Genomic DNA, 15,348 nt, shown 5'->3' with positions numbered 1-15,348 from the left:
TTGAGAGGTAGAGAAAGGATATCTGAGCACATTAAATATGTGTACACTGATTTGAAGAAACATTCCATTTTTACAATGTTAAGTTGGAAAAAAGGAATGCTATGAGTAGGTAAGACCTGCAACAGGGGATGGAACTGAGAACAAACTCAAAACCCAGGAAACCTAGTAGTTGGACAGCTCGTGGGCTCTGCTGATAATTAACTGATTGCCTCCGTAGATGGGTAGCTTTGGGTAGCTTGATGAGTTGATGATTATACTGAAAGATGGAGTTTCTACTCACCTAATGACTGCCTGAGGGTAAACAGTGATGAGTGGAACCTGTGTAGTAAATGACTTCTAGTCAGAGACTGTATCACCTCTCAGCACACAAAACCACTAATGTACACCTCTTACCAAAACAGATCTCTGATGGCAGATTGTGGTTAGTAGCATAGACATACACAAACGGATCGAGAAATGATGAAAACTTTGATACAAAGACATTGAAAATATTTTCTTTATGGAGTTCTACAGTGAGGAATTGTTATCTGTGGGCCATACATATTCAAAAATGACCATGATATAAAGTTTTCAATCCAGATTGTAAGCATGACCACCTGTATCATTCCTGAGGGGTTCTGTAATCTATGCTGTAGTATTATGACTCCTAAGTACAATACATTTTTTCGTATTTCTCAATAAAGCTTCTTGATGGAGAGATGGAGAGAATACAGTACACTGTATTCTCACTTAATGTTGATGTATCTTATAAGTGCACTGTCATAGTTCATTGTAACATGTAAGATCTTCATAAAATCTGTTTTCTATTTTCTTTCAATGCATTTCTGAAATTCTTTCTGTAAGTAAAAATGATAACTTAAAAAGTCAGTTGCCTAAACTCACAATACTACTATCTACATTTACCTCAGTGAAGGCATTAGGCCGCATCAGAACTTTAAACACTCCACTTCCTACAGGGAGTCACTGAAAGAGTCAACTGTTTGCTTCTGCAGAGATGTCATTTGAGTTTTTCAGAGTCGTACTTCCACTAGCTATGAAAAACTCAGGAAAACTAGAATAATGAGGAAAGAAATCAGAGAAAGACTCTAAAATCCCAGTTCATTAAAGAAAAAGGCAGTAACCATTCTTCCCCCCTACATTTTAAATATCACAACGAATTTAAGTAACAAAACAATACACTGAGAGCGCACTTTACGTGCAACTTTAATTTCTTTTTACTGTGTTCATTACCAAGCTGTTTACTTTCTTTAGGAAAGATTGGGGATAGGAAACTTTTAAAAGATTCATTTAACACAGAAGTCAATTTCTACTAATGTATTCTTCATGTGGCCTACATACTCTTCCAAAGCAGATCTATATGTAATATAAATAACCATATATTAGTAGCTTCCTTTATACGAACAGTTAACACATAATCTCTTCATATTCATAGTAAAAATACATGAATGTAAGAATCACATCATTTATAGTTGCAAGTTGGTTAGCATTTCTGACAGAACTGATTTTCCCTTTATTTGTATCACAACAGCTCTAATCATGATGAGAATAATGTAGCTATTTTTTATAAAGTCTACTTTTTAATTTCTAAAAATTTAGGCAAGAGAGTTTTTCATGCATTCTATTATAAGGAAGCAGACATAATGTGCTTTCCATCAAATGTCAGTATTAAGTTCTTTAACACAAAAAGAGTTTATAGGTATGGCAGTCTTTGTTAGTGAATCTGAGAGGTCCAGCTTTCACAAGTAGTAAAAAAACTCTGCAGGTCCTAAAGACCCCAAAGCCACTTTTGTGTGTTCAGTGAAAGAGAAGAAAATAAAAACCTTGTACTAGTTTGCAAGAGAGTAAAGTGGAAAAGAGAGAGATAAAAACTGAGGCAACTGAACTGCCTCACAAATATTCATCACAAAGGTTCCAAAGAATGTTTTTTTCTTGCACTCTTCAGATTACATCTATAGGTAAAGACAGGAATTAATTGGTGAGGATATGTGTCCAGTTTGTATGGGAACACATAAGAGACATTTTTAAAGCTCTCAAAATTTCCTCAAATTTCATGCTGTTCATGAAAGCTAGACAGTAGAAACAGAATAAGGGACTCTGTACACCTCACAGAGATAGACATACATGCACACCTAGTCCAAACCAAGCCGCTGAAACTAACTAGGGAAAATAATTCATATTTGTGGTTAGGCAAAATGTGCTTATATGAAATTTGAACATTAGAGGAAACACATTAAATAGAATACACACACAGACACACGTTGTACCTTTGGTAAACACAACCCTTGAAGAATTTTCTTCAATGTTAAACAATTTTCTAGACCATAGTAGCTAGCCCTTTATTAAACTTCCTCAGATAGAAAAACAAAATATAGTTATTATAGAATTAGGCTGAGCCAGAATCTGCTACCATAAAGGTGTCACAACAAATGTAGAAATCTGGATCTTTAAAATGACAGATACAAGGGATGATCAAAATATACAGTGAATATTTTAAAAATCTACTAGTGTAAAAGACACACTGCCATTAATCTGCCTTAGAATACTCTCCCTCACTTTAAACACACTTATCCTATCTTCTTGCAACTTTATGAACAGTTCTGCAAGTCCTCTTTTGTGAATGTCCTTATGATCAAAAATATGGAAATGCTGACATCAAATACCATCCAACTGAAAAGCAGGATAATATAACCATCTTGGTATGTCTTCATACCATCTTATTGATCAGATTTTGCACAGTGTGACTTCTGGCTTTCTCAAAATGACCATGAAAGGTAAACATTTTAATCTATTCAGGAATCAAAGCAGCTAAAAGAGAACAACTAGGGGCTGGGGATTTAGCTCAGCGGCCAAAGCGCCTGCCTTCAAGTGCGCAGTCGTGAGTTCGATCCCCGGTACCGATTAAAAAAAAAAGAGAGAGAGAGAGAGAGAGAACAACTAACAACACTCAAGAAAGATAATTCCCAAAATTGTTTCAGAAAGTGGCAAGATCAACAGGATAAGCATTTGAACTGAGTGCCAGGTATTTTGAAGGAGATTAATGGCAACGTGTCTTTTACTATAGTAAATTTTTTTCTAAACATTCACAATATGTTTTGATTAGCCTCTTATTGGGAAGCCAGGTTCTGAGTGCAGCAAAGAACCTGGCCTAACATTCCCTTGATCCTTAGTTCTTTGTGTCCCTGATGGAAGAATTCAGTCAAGACACATAGGCAGTCATACAGAAGTACTGTATTCATAGAGTTTATTGTCAAGTAGATACAGAGTTACTCACTCAAGAGAGATGGTGGACAGTACCACAAAGCATCTGTGCCATGTGGAAATCTGAATATCTTTTTATGCAAACATAAGATACTCCTGAGGTTTAGGGAACTCTGGTGATTATGGTGCTTATGAACATTTTACTTACAAATTACTTTGGAATTACAAAATGTCTTCTTATCCTTTTTAGATATTTAGTGGTTCCTCAGGGGTTTTAATCATGTAAGAAACTTACAAAAGTCCTTAGTTTAAAACAGGTCCCAACTCAAGGCAGAAGGGTCTTTAAGGAACATTTCTTTTGTTAATATCATTGAACTGTAGTCTGTGGCAGCCAGGAATGATGTATGCCTTTTTCTAGAAGATTCTGCCTCTTTCCCCATCCTTATGGTGATACCTGACCACCATTTAACTGTTCTTGTACAAACAGAATGGGCAATATTTATTTACTTCAAAGCTAAATCAGTCCCAATTTATACTTTAGGTGGATGTCTCTATTTAGTTTGAGACTCTGAGGTTTTTCTAACACCTCACCAACTGTCTGCATTTTACATGGGCTCTGAACAGAATCAGCACAATATCAAGGTATTATATTTCCTTGAGCTAAAGTTTAAAACTTTTGTGAGGATCTTATCTACAGCTAATAAGAAATTTAGAAAAAAAAAATACATCCTCTTTGCTTTGTAAGAGGCCCCCCAGCCACCTGGCTGCAGCCTAATGACTTTCTAACATTATGACCATCACTTCAATCTACCTTCTAGGTCCCTAAAACAGTCTACCAGTGTTTCATCAATCTTTTTATTCCATTCAGCTCCTGGGTTAAAGCTCCTTCTTCCAGAACACTTCCCCTTGGACAGAGATTAGAAAACTATGATCTGGGTTTTCATTCACCAATCCAAAAAAAAAAAGAGGAACTGTTAATCTTTGGTAACACCTTGTGCAGCAGCATCATTACTCTTTGCTAACAAACACATCATCCTTAATAAGTAGACTTGGTTTGTTTTTGCTCCCTAACAATCAACCTGCCTTTAGAGCTAGAAATCTAAACAAATATAGTCTTTCATTCTCTTATGAAAATTCTACAATTTCTGCATCTTTCTCTTCTTTTTCAATTTTCACTGACAAGATTTATCATGTAGAAATAAAATGCCATGTTGTATGAAATGAATATAAGATATTTTAAAAGTTCTTTGTACACTTAAATAATACTAGAGAGGAAGGTAAAGCCAGTTCTGATGATAACAGGTAGAAGGCAAGAATTGAGTTAGCATCAAGGCATTCATTTTAAGTCACTTTAAGGGAAAAAATGTGTTATTTAGTTGAACAGATCTGCAATTCCCAAAGTATACACATTTGTTCTAAGATATGAAAGCAGCTCTTCAAATTAATATTCAAAATATTAAACCCACAGCTTTGAAGCACTGATAGGAGCTGCCACTGTGATTCCACTGCAATCCCAACATTTTATTTTGACTTAGTGCTTGAGTGCTATGACACCTCATTAAATCCAGCAAAATAAAAAAAAGTAAAGGTTGATGAGGTCATAGCCTAGGAGTGAGATAATCAGCTAAATCTGACTTCACAGCAACAAAAGAAGTTTGACTGATGAAATGGTGTCACCAAGGAAGAAGTTAATATCCCCTTGCCTAAATGAGTCCTTCATGTAAGGGAAATTTGTGGAGATAGACTTTCATAGCTGAGCACTTTCAAATCTATTGTAAAGGATTAACTGGTTATTCACAACCTAGAAATATCACATTAGCAGCCCCTATCAGTGCTTCTAAGCTGAAGTAGTATTGTGCGAAACCTGAATTCTCAAGAGGGCAGAGAATGAATAAAGTTGGAAGCGATCCATGGCTGCTTATAAATGAAACCCAAAATTCCTAGTATTAACAATAACAGGGGAAGGCATTTGAACAGCAAAAAAAGAGTTGACTTGGCTATTTTTTAATAAGCAAAGAAAGGAGTTGAGCTAATGGCAATACTATTAGCTGTATTTTTTTAAATTAACACTATTTTTAAGAGTTTTTCATAAATATTCAAAAAACACATAATTAATTTTCAAATAAATCAATAATATAGTATAACCCTCCAGTTAAATTGCCATAGAGAAGAAAATTATTCAGTATTTTAATTCCCACAGAATCCACATCCAAAAGTTTAGATTGATTATATGAAGACATGTTGTCTACTTGGTATCCAAATATTATTTATGACTGAAATAATTCTAAAGCAATAACCAGTTGACCATTTCATTGAGTAAAAACTGATATTTACTGATGTTTCTTGAAAACTTGCTCTTGCTCCAAAGGAATGAATCTGATGTCATCACACTGTTTTCCTTAACAGGAAGTAAACTTCAAGCAAATTGACTTGAATTAGATTTCACTTGGGAACCATAAATGGCCAATAAACTGTGTGCTGTCAAATTTTAATTTGGAAAATACTCAAGTTCCAGTGGCTTATCATCCTATACTTTATTTTCTGAAATCCTGCAATCCCATGCGGACTTCTGGTAGAATGAGCAATGCAAAGAACTGGCTTGGACTCGGCATGTCCTTATACTTCTGGGGATTGATGGACCTCACAACTACCGTCCTCTCGGGCACCCCAACACCTCAAGACAAATTAGAAGCACTCCTGTCAGACAAGTCACAGTCACATCTTCGAACCAAAAGGAGTTGGGTTTGGAACCAGTTTTTTGTTCTGGAAGAATACACTGGGACTGATCCTTTGTATGTCGGCAAGGTAAGATGTAACCAATAGAGAGACAAATTGTTGGGGAACCTGAGGTTGAAATTGAATGTGTGTATGAATTAAGTGGGACTGCTCATCAACCCTCTGTCTTAGGCCCAAGGAAAAGTTTAACTAGTGATACAGTTCTTAAACCTAGCTAAAATACAACTTTGGCTTTGTTAAACAGAAAGTAAAACTAGAACTGGATTTTAGAAGAAAAGTCTCATATCCTGCACAAGCCATTCAATTCCCAACAGAGGCAGCAACACCTTCCTGGAAATAAGAGGGTGTGACAGAGAGAACAAGCCAAAGGGAAATTTTTTTCCTTTGTAGTTTTTTTTTTTTTTCAAAGTATGTTCACAGGTATAGCCTGAGATCCAAATTTAATAAAAAAAAAATAAATAAAATATGCTTCATTTCAGAATATCCTAGCATGTGAATTAGGATAGTTAGAAATAAACAATATATTTATAAACAATATACTTGAATTCCTTTTATTTATTTATCTATCATCATTTCATCTTTAAGCCTGTCTTTCTCCTGTGTTTCCTGTATTTGGGTGTTACAGAAACCATTTTGTAAAAGCAACCAAATGAGAGAGAATGGGAGACAAAGAATTAATTTTAAAAAATTCACTCAAATGATAACTTAAATACTTATGTAGCACAAAGGCTGAGAGCATGGGTTTCAGGTTCAAAGTCCAGCTCTGATGGGTACTTCCAGAGAAACTGTGGAAAGGCTACTAAGTAAGCCTCAGATTACTCAGCTATCCAACTACAAGTTACTTCTCAAGAGTTGTCTGAAAGAGCTTTTTCTAGCGATCACAACTAGGGCCTCCAGCATGCTAGGCAAGTGTTCTACCACTGAGTTATATCTCCAGCCCTATTTATTTTTTTGAGACACAGTCTTGCTCATTTATCCAGGCTGGTCTTATCCTTGTGATCCTTTAAAGCATATCACACTCCAAAAAGAAACTCTTGTTTTTTCCTTACAAACCTAGTCTCTAGTCCTCCATCTCAACAACACTTTCACTAAAACTATGCTTTCCTAACAATGTTTTCCTAAAACTAAAGACCTGGTGGTCACTCTTCTCTTTCCCTTGTCCCTGAATTGTCTCCATCTACAAATTCTTTTAACTCAATGCCAAAATAAATTCAAAATCCATCATCTCTCTCATCTCCACTTCCACCATTCTCTCCCATTTGGGCAAATACCTAATCTCACAACCAGTATCTTCTCATCATGTCTACTTATACTTCTTCCAACATGACTTTTCTGAAAAGTAAATTCAATCACATCTCTCCTCTACATGAGTCTATTCAGTGTCTTCCCTTTAACTGTTTAATCCTTTAAATGACTCCTCACAGATTAGTGACACAGCTTGCCCGGTGGCATCCAATCATGTCCTATGCTATTCTTTCCTTCATCCTTGTATTTCAGGGCATGACCTGGAACTTTCTGTAACTTTATAAGTGCTTTCTGTATCATTCCCTCATAATGAAATGCCCTTCTCCTGTCTTGTCCTATGATCAACTGCTCTTCCTCCTTTAGAACTAATTTTGAATCTAAGGGGGGGGTCTCTCTGCTAGATTCTCACCATTATCTGTTTTACACTCTAATCACAACATGTAATATTTGTTTTTTTACATGTTCATTGTCTGAAGTCCTTGACATTACTCCTATTTAATCCTCAAGGTCTGACTTGGTACTTGTCACACAAACAATACTTTAAAAGATTCTTAATGAACGATAAATAAGACAATTAAAATACTGATGCATGTCAAGCGCTTAGCACATACCTGATACACAATGATGTTTAAATCACCATGACCTTTTACAAGTAGTAGCAGTAGCTGTATAAGAGTTCATTAAAGGAATTTACCAAAACTCTATGCATACTTAATGTAACTGCAAACCCCATTCTTTATTTTATTTGTCCTTCATATAATCTGCCACCCTCTGTCAAAATTTCCTTGCCCATTTTTCTCAGATTCACTTCTCCATCCTGGGTTTCATCACTACCATGGTCATCTGTTCTTTATTAGATTAACTGAGTAGGCACTGGCTATTGGCTATCTCCCTAGGCAGAGGCTCCACCCATCCCTCCTTCAGGACAGACATTTATCCCCTCAAAGCATTCTCTCCAGCACACAGCTGCTCTGATTAAGAAAGTTTTGTCACTCTCAAATACTTAGCAGAGCTACTGGCATTCAGTTCAAGGACTTCCTCTTCTCTCATCTAAATCCGTCTCATAATCAGGAATTCTTCCAAGCCAAGCCAAATTTCCTTTCAAGCTCTTCATTAAATCATGTAGCTCCAATCACATTTGTCCTCAACCCAGACATGTGTCCATGCTACCATCCTGCCAAGGACATGCAATCCCCTCTTCTCGTAAACCACATTCAAATTTCTGGGGGTCCCAGCTTAAATGACACTTCTATCAGGAACACATCTTTCATCTACTTAGAACTCTAAAGACTTCTACAGTCTTGATATTGGGAAAAATTACTTACAAGTAGAAATGTATGGTTGTTGCCAAAATAACTTTAAGAATTCATTTATATGGTGTAATTGCTTTGTTCTCCCTTACAACTGAACGCCCCTCCTTCCTCCTTCAAAGATTAAACACAAATATGCTATTCCACAAGATTGTGTAGTACAGGCCTGGACACTGAAAAGTACAAAAGGACAAAGGTCACTAACATTGTAATGAACTAACACAGTACTTTGTGTCAGTCAGTTCTTTATGCAGTAATCACTTTATCACTATAACAATGTTATAAAGCAAGTGTAGTTAACTTAGAGAACAGACTCAGAGAGGTTATGTTCACTGCTCAAAGTTACACTGAAAGTGGCAGGTAAAGCCCAGATCAAAAATACTCATTCTTTTAAATTTACATGTCCAATGACTTTAGATTTTGTCCTCAGGTCACAGCGACAAATAAGGTGGAATCAGAAATCTAACTGAGCTTAACAGCTTCCTGAATCCTTTATCACTGACCTGCAGAGGTACTCAGCTATTGTAGTACTCTCTAGGACTACCCTTCCTAATTACTCTAACCCAGGATATAAAATATGCACACCACACAATCATCTGGTACAGAAACCAGGAAAGGGTAAGTTACCTCCACACAAAGAAGACAGATAAATATTCACATACTCAAGCACTTCTTCTTTTTACTTCTTTTGAAAGAGAATTCTTACATCTTTCATTCTCTTTACCCCAAAGGCACTAACTTACTACCTAGAGATTTAGAGGTCTGTGTAGAAAGACTACTTGAATATTTACTTATTTCAGAAACGTGTATTCCAACAATTATTAGCTGTAATTGGTATGGCCCTCAAAAATCCACAATGGGCTTTCCAGGGACAAAGTTGTGTTTTGTGGAAAACTAGATTATATTGACATATACAAAGCAGGATTTTCAAGGAACACATGTTTGTGCCAGAATCTGTGGGTTTAAGTCATGCTGAGGTTAACATTATGTGGGCACTAACTACAATTGTAAGTATTAACTGCATTTCTAGAATGTCACAAGGCATTCGAAAGATGACAAAAGGAATAAAAGCCACCCTTCTTTTCAAAATCCTAAAGTGACTGAGACTTTTGAGATTTCCAGTTACTTCTATCATTCACCACTCATCTGACTGAAGAATTATTAGGGCAAGTGAAATATTCACCAATCTAGATTTTTTTTTTTAGGGGAAAAAAATGTTTCACCAGGATCTACACATGTGCTGCCAACTTCACAAAGTCCTTACATTCCTAGCTAGTGTTCAACCACTGAAAGTTGGATTAAATATAAAAAGCACTAAAAATTTGCTGAGTGACTTAAAAGATACTAATGTCCTTTCTTTGCATTTTCACAAAAAGATGTGGATACTATAGCTGATAAAACTGAATCTTCCCTGTGTGTTACTGTTTTGGTTTCAAGCTCTTTAGTGTCTTTTCTATCCAAAGTCGCCTTTTCCTGCACCATTCTGTGATCTGGGGCTGGGACTCTTTGTACCACAGTTTCTTATTTTCAGACTGGCTCCCAAGAGATGCTTCCCTTTGAATGTTATCAGAGGAGGCCAGGAGGCTGAGGAAGGAAAATAAAACATGATCCTGCACTCTCTCTGCTAACAGTTGGCCCTAATTTTGGAGGCTTTTTAACACTCAGCCCCATCACATCCTTTTGGGAGCACCAGAACCACTAATGCCACCCTCTTTTCAAAGGTCTGATTCCCAGGTTTTCAAGATACTGAAGTAAGGAGCTCCTCTAAGCTCCTAAGGCTCCAGTTGGGGGTGGGGGGGTGGAATATGAGATTCCCTCTAACATTTAGATACCAGAATCCCCAACCCTTGGACCTCTGTGACCCCTGCCAGAGAGGCCCTGGCTTTTTCCTGGAATTCCCCTCTTGCCTTTTAAGTTCTCTATAATCAATGCCCTCTTAACATAAAAGGTGGAGGTTTTGTTTCCAGACAAGATCCTGTAACAAGTGGATTCTGTCCCCTTCACCAATACTCTCCCTTTTAATCAGGCCCCCTGTTTCTTCTACATGGGAGTTCTCCTTCTCCCTCTTTTCTCACTATCGCTTAGAAAGAAGGAAGCATATACTCTCAAGGAGCCAGTGAGTATACTAGCTCTTTTAAAACAAAAGTATAACATGGTTCCAAAAAAGCTTTACTACTGCCCCCTAGATGGTTCTTTAAAAAAAAAAAAAAAAGGTTTTTTTTGAAACAGAGTTTCACTATGCAGTTCAGAACTCACTTTGTAGTCCAGGTTGGCCTCATACTCATAGTGATCCTCCTGCCTAAGCCTCCCAAGTGCTGGGATTACAGGCTTTCAATAAACTTCTAATAGATACATATTATACATTAAGATCCACACAAAAATGAAGGCAATATGGTCCCTACCTTCGAAAAATTCAATCTAAAGAGTTCAGCAAAAATAACAGATGTCAGACTCAGCCCAAATTCCATGTGACATCAGTTTTATCAACTTCGAGGAATAAGCATCTCCTCCTAGGACGATTTAAAGTGTGTTTAGTTTAATACAGGCGAAAACTTTTTAGGTGATAAACAGACCTCAGAAAACTTCTAGATAATGGCATGCCCTAAATTAACTTACTTCAGTGTAAGTTTCATACCACATGCATTAAAATTTCCCCTTTCCCTCCCTCTCTCAAACACACATACATACACCCCCCCAACACACACACACATATACCTTTTATTCTTTAAGAAACATCATGAAATCTGTCCTAACCCTCTGCTGAGGAGCACAGTTCTAAATGGAATGCATTCTCATTTCATTGTGCCCATGTCCAGATGAAATGTTTTTCTACCATAACTGCTGGGCACTGACTCTTTAACTTGCATAAATAGATTTGGGCTGTAAAAGAAATATTGATGAGTATTACATATTGGATAAGGAAACATAAAATCTTCATTCTACAATATACACTTTTTAAAAATCCACAATTAATTTTTTCAGTCAATTTCAGTCTTGTTTCCTTTTCCTATACAAGTAACAACTGCATGACTTGGCTACGAGTCAGTTTTAGATAGTTCAAAGCTAGCCACAACCACCAAAGTCATCACTGTCTGAAGATGCTGTGAATATATTTCCAGGTGACTCTTGGTATCCATGAGCTTTAATCCTCAGAGTCGCACTGCCCTACCAATGCTTCAGGCTGGCTTTGGCAACCCTAGCCATGAGCTTGGACAAGAAAAAAGCCTTCAGGTAGTTTTTGCCTTTACTGCTATACTCCTGAAGGTTTGAAGGGTTCAGAAAAAGCTAGTATGTTAATATTCTTTTCTCTATGCAGGTATATTTAAACACATAGCATGTTAACTGGTCACACTTCATATTTAACTCTCTAAGCTTAACACTGTTTTATAAATTAACCTCATGAACTTCATTGAACTATGCAAAATGCTAACTAGGCAACAGCAGTTAGTTGTGCTGACTAAATTTAACTAATTTTTTTATTGCTCCTTTAGAAAGGAACTGTTGCATACAAGACAGGGCCCTTACCACCCATATACATTATCCATAATTATTACTGCAGAAATTTATTCCTAGGCCTTGAGACAAAAATAGTACTCCTGAGCTGCTCTAGAGAAACATTCAAAAGCAATCTGGGAGGAATACAGTTTGATAGCAGACAGAAAAATGCCCATAACTCAACCATCTGCACACCTTCTTGAATGATTCAATTATGAACCCAAGAATGAGTTCTATCAAAAGGAGAGATACCTGGATATAAATAATTTAATCAGTACTTAAATTCCATTTGACACTTGAAACATAATCAAGCACAGTATTAACTGAATAAAACTACAAAATTGGGATTACAGACTGAGAAATTGTAAGACACCCTGAAAGTCATGCATTATTTTAATGAATCACCTTTTAATGAATCACTTCATCAGCTTTCCAAAGAAGTTGAATTGTCATAAAGTTTTTGATATGCCAAAAATCAACTTATAGCAATTTTTAAAATGTTTATAATATTTAAATATTTATTTGTCTTTTTTGCTTATATGGAAATGGCAAAGTTTCCTGAAACAAGATTGTGTTTATCCAGACATTGGTATCTATACTGTTTTCTGTATTTAATGAGATGAATTTAAAAATAATATTATGAAGATAATGTTGTGTAATTTATTAACAATTGTCACTTTTTCATTATTTTGTTGTGAAAATTTGTTTTACCTTTTCTTCTTAATATTAATAAAGTAATAAATTAAAAAAATAATATTATGTACAGGGTACTGAATATGATGTGCAAAAACTTTATCAATCTGTATTTTCTCTTCAGTCCAATCCTGTTCAATGCATAGTTCTTTGCTGACAGAGTTTTTAAACACTTTAGTGAAAAAAAAGCATTACTGTGTGAAGGGAGGTCATAAATCTGTGCCAAACTGAAAATCAATTTATTCCCAACCCCTGTTCATATCCATAATGATATTGTGGTGCTTTTTCTCCCAGCTTCATTCAGATATGGATAGGGGAGATGGATCCATCAAATACATCCTCTCAGGAGAAGGCGCAGGCTTCGTGTTTACGATCGATGACACCACTGGCGACATCCACGCCATCCAGAGACTTGATCGTGAGGAAAGAGCCCAGTATACTTTAAGGGCTCAAGCCCTGGACAGGCGGACAGGCCGTCCAATGGAGCCCGAATCAGAATTTATTATCAAAATCCAAGACATCAATGACAATGAACCCAAATTCCTGGATGGACCTTACGTTGCCACAGTGCCAGAAATGTCACCAGTGGGTAAGGTGGTGATTCACTGATTTTCACAAATAGCAGCCGCCTATGGAAAAATCCATATATAGATGGATGCAGAAAAACAGAATATGCAGAATAACAAATTTGAAAAGTTAAAAAAAAATTATAAGTCCTTTTGCAGGCAAGTAGTTATTTAGACAATGGGATCAGCCACAGCATTGTAAATGATAATGTCTTGTATTGTTTTCCAGTTCTGATTCTTCAAAAACAAGAGATCAATAATAGATAGACAAATAATGTATGATTCATAAGGGAGAACCATTTATGTATTATCAAAGAGCAATGAAGACCCTAAAGATTATGCATCCTTGTTACTAAACAAATACACACACACACATACACATTCACACACACACACACACACACACACACACACACACACACACAAATTATCCTCATTAAACAAGTACAAGGTAGGAGTTATGAAAGCTTAACTTAAACCTTTCTCCAGGAAGCAAACATAAGGAGGGCAAATGCTTTAAGAATGAACACTCAGTATTATGTCTGGCCTTCAGAAACTGGACTTGAACAGGTTTCTACAACTTCTCTTCCCCAGGTACCTCTGTTATCCAGGTAACAGCCACAGATGCTGATGACCCAACCTATGGCAACAGTGCCCGGGTAGTGTACAGCATTCTCCAGGGCCAGCCATACTTTTCCGTGGACTCCAAAACAGGTATCTGAAGCAAAGGTCAAGTCAAAGGTGTTTTCTTTATTCCGTAATTCTATGTAACTACTTATGGCAGACCCAACTCTCCTTTTCAAGGACACTCTAGGGAGTATATTAACCTGCAAAGACTGTTAAAAGCATTAGGATTAAGAAAGTAAAATAACACTGCCATTGAGGGTGACAGCCGTACTATGTGTAAGACAGACAGTACACAGGTGCTGACTGGAGATGCCAAGCTCTGTCTAAACAGAAATATTTTCTTACTTGCCTCCAAAAATTTTATGGTTATATTGGATCCCAGGAACCAAAAGGAATGGCATACTCACCTGGACTCACTCTAGAAGTAGAATGACTGATTTTGGAACTAGAAAGAACCTTTGGGAATCATCTAGCCCATCACCTTACCGAATAAGGAAAGTAGGAAATTAAGAGCTACCTAAGTTCATCTGGTTGTAGATAAGTTCCTTGACATGGGATCTGATGCTGTTCTCCTGAACCACCCTGTACTAAGCAAAGTACAAGGCTAAAAGTACAAAGTACAAGCTGCTGGAGCGTACAGGTTGTGATGAAAGAGGAAAGAGCACATGGATGTGGCCCCTAAAAAGGCAGACACCAACAGGGAAGAATAAGAGGAAACATGACAGAGAAAACTAAATAGTTAAAGAGTAATGTGGCAGAAAAGCACAAACCAATAGAAGTTTGAGTGTTTCATTTGTTTCTGGAAGCTTTTACTGCAGCATTTATATGTTTAATCTATGAAGGCTTTCCTTTAATATGTTTGAGTTGAGTAGATATGATTATTATGTTATTATCTTATATTTGTGCAAGACTTTCTCCCTTTTAAAATACTTCCACAAACACTGCAATATTTAATTTCCCAATAATCTTGTGAAGTAGCAAAATATAAAGAAGTATTATAACTCCCATTAAACATAGAGAAAAATAGACCTAAGAGAAGAAACCTAAGTGAAGAAACTTCACATAAGTAAAGTCAATCATAAATACCCAAAGTCACCTCTTTGTCTGAAGGAGAAAAGTACATTTCTATTAATAGCAATCTGATAGAATTTTCTTTTCCCCAGAAGCCCTAATGATAGGTATTCAGAAAATTGTATCATAAAACTAGAAAGTGAGGGAGTGTAAATTAGCAGGAGGAAAAAAGATTGCAGCTGGTGACTTCTATAAAACACTAACTTCTACAATTCTTCTAATGGGAGAGGGAGAATGAAAGTATGCCCCCAGGGAGGAAAAATACAGAGAGGAAGAGCATAATGCATCTTTATCTTTAGAAGAATCTTACATTATTTTGACAGTTCCCAGGGGGCATGGATAGTGCTAAGATCAAAAATACATGAGAAGATAGTTATTGCTGTGCCCATGAGGTATTTAAAAAAGAA

General features: G+C 36.5%; 1 protein-coding gene across 6 annotated transcripts in view; it reads left to right on the top strand.

Moving 5' to 3' along the window:
- The window catches only part of Cdh20 (cadherin 20), a 211,317-nt gene that overhangs the window by 158,736 nt on the left and 37,233 nt on the right, over nucleotides 1–15,348 (top strand). For 5 of the 6 annotated variants that reach the window (XM_063231535.1, XM_063231532.1, XM_063231533.1 and 2 more), the window contains 3 exons: nucleotides 5,605–6,003; nucleotides 12,972–13,266; nucleotides 13,838–13,957. In XM_063231535.1, coding sequence (XP_063087605.1) covers nucleotides 5,758–6,003; nucleotides 12,972–13,266; nucleotides 13,838–13,957 — 661 coding nt within the window. In that variant the 5' untranslated portion in view covers nucleotides 5,605–5,757. Of the gene's footprint in view, nucleotides 1–5,604; nucleotides 6,004–8,919; nucleotides 9,108–12,971; nucleotides 13,267–13,837; nucleotides 13,958–15,348 lie in introns of those variants that run through there. The other variant, XM_063231536.1, reaches the window with a different exon arrangement.

The sequence above is a fragment of the Cavia porcellus genome, unplaced genomic scaffold, assembly GCF_034190915.1.
Source record: "Cavia porcellus strain 051 isolate PalLab524CR breed Dunkin Hartley unplaced genomic scaffold, mCavPor4.1 scaffold_20, whole genome shotgun sequence".
Taxonomy (NCBI): Eukaryota; Metazoa; Chordata; class Mammalia; order Rodentia; family Caviidae; genus Cavia; species Cavia porcellus.
This window is presented reverse-complemented; position numbering and strand designations above follow the sequence as displayed.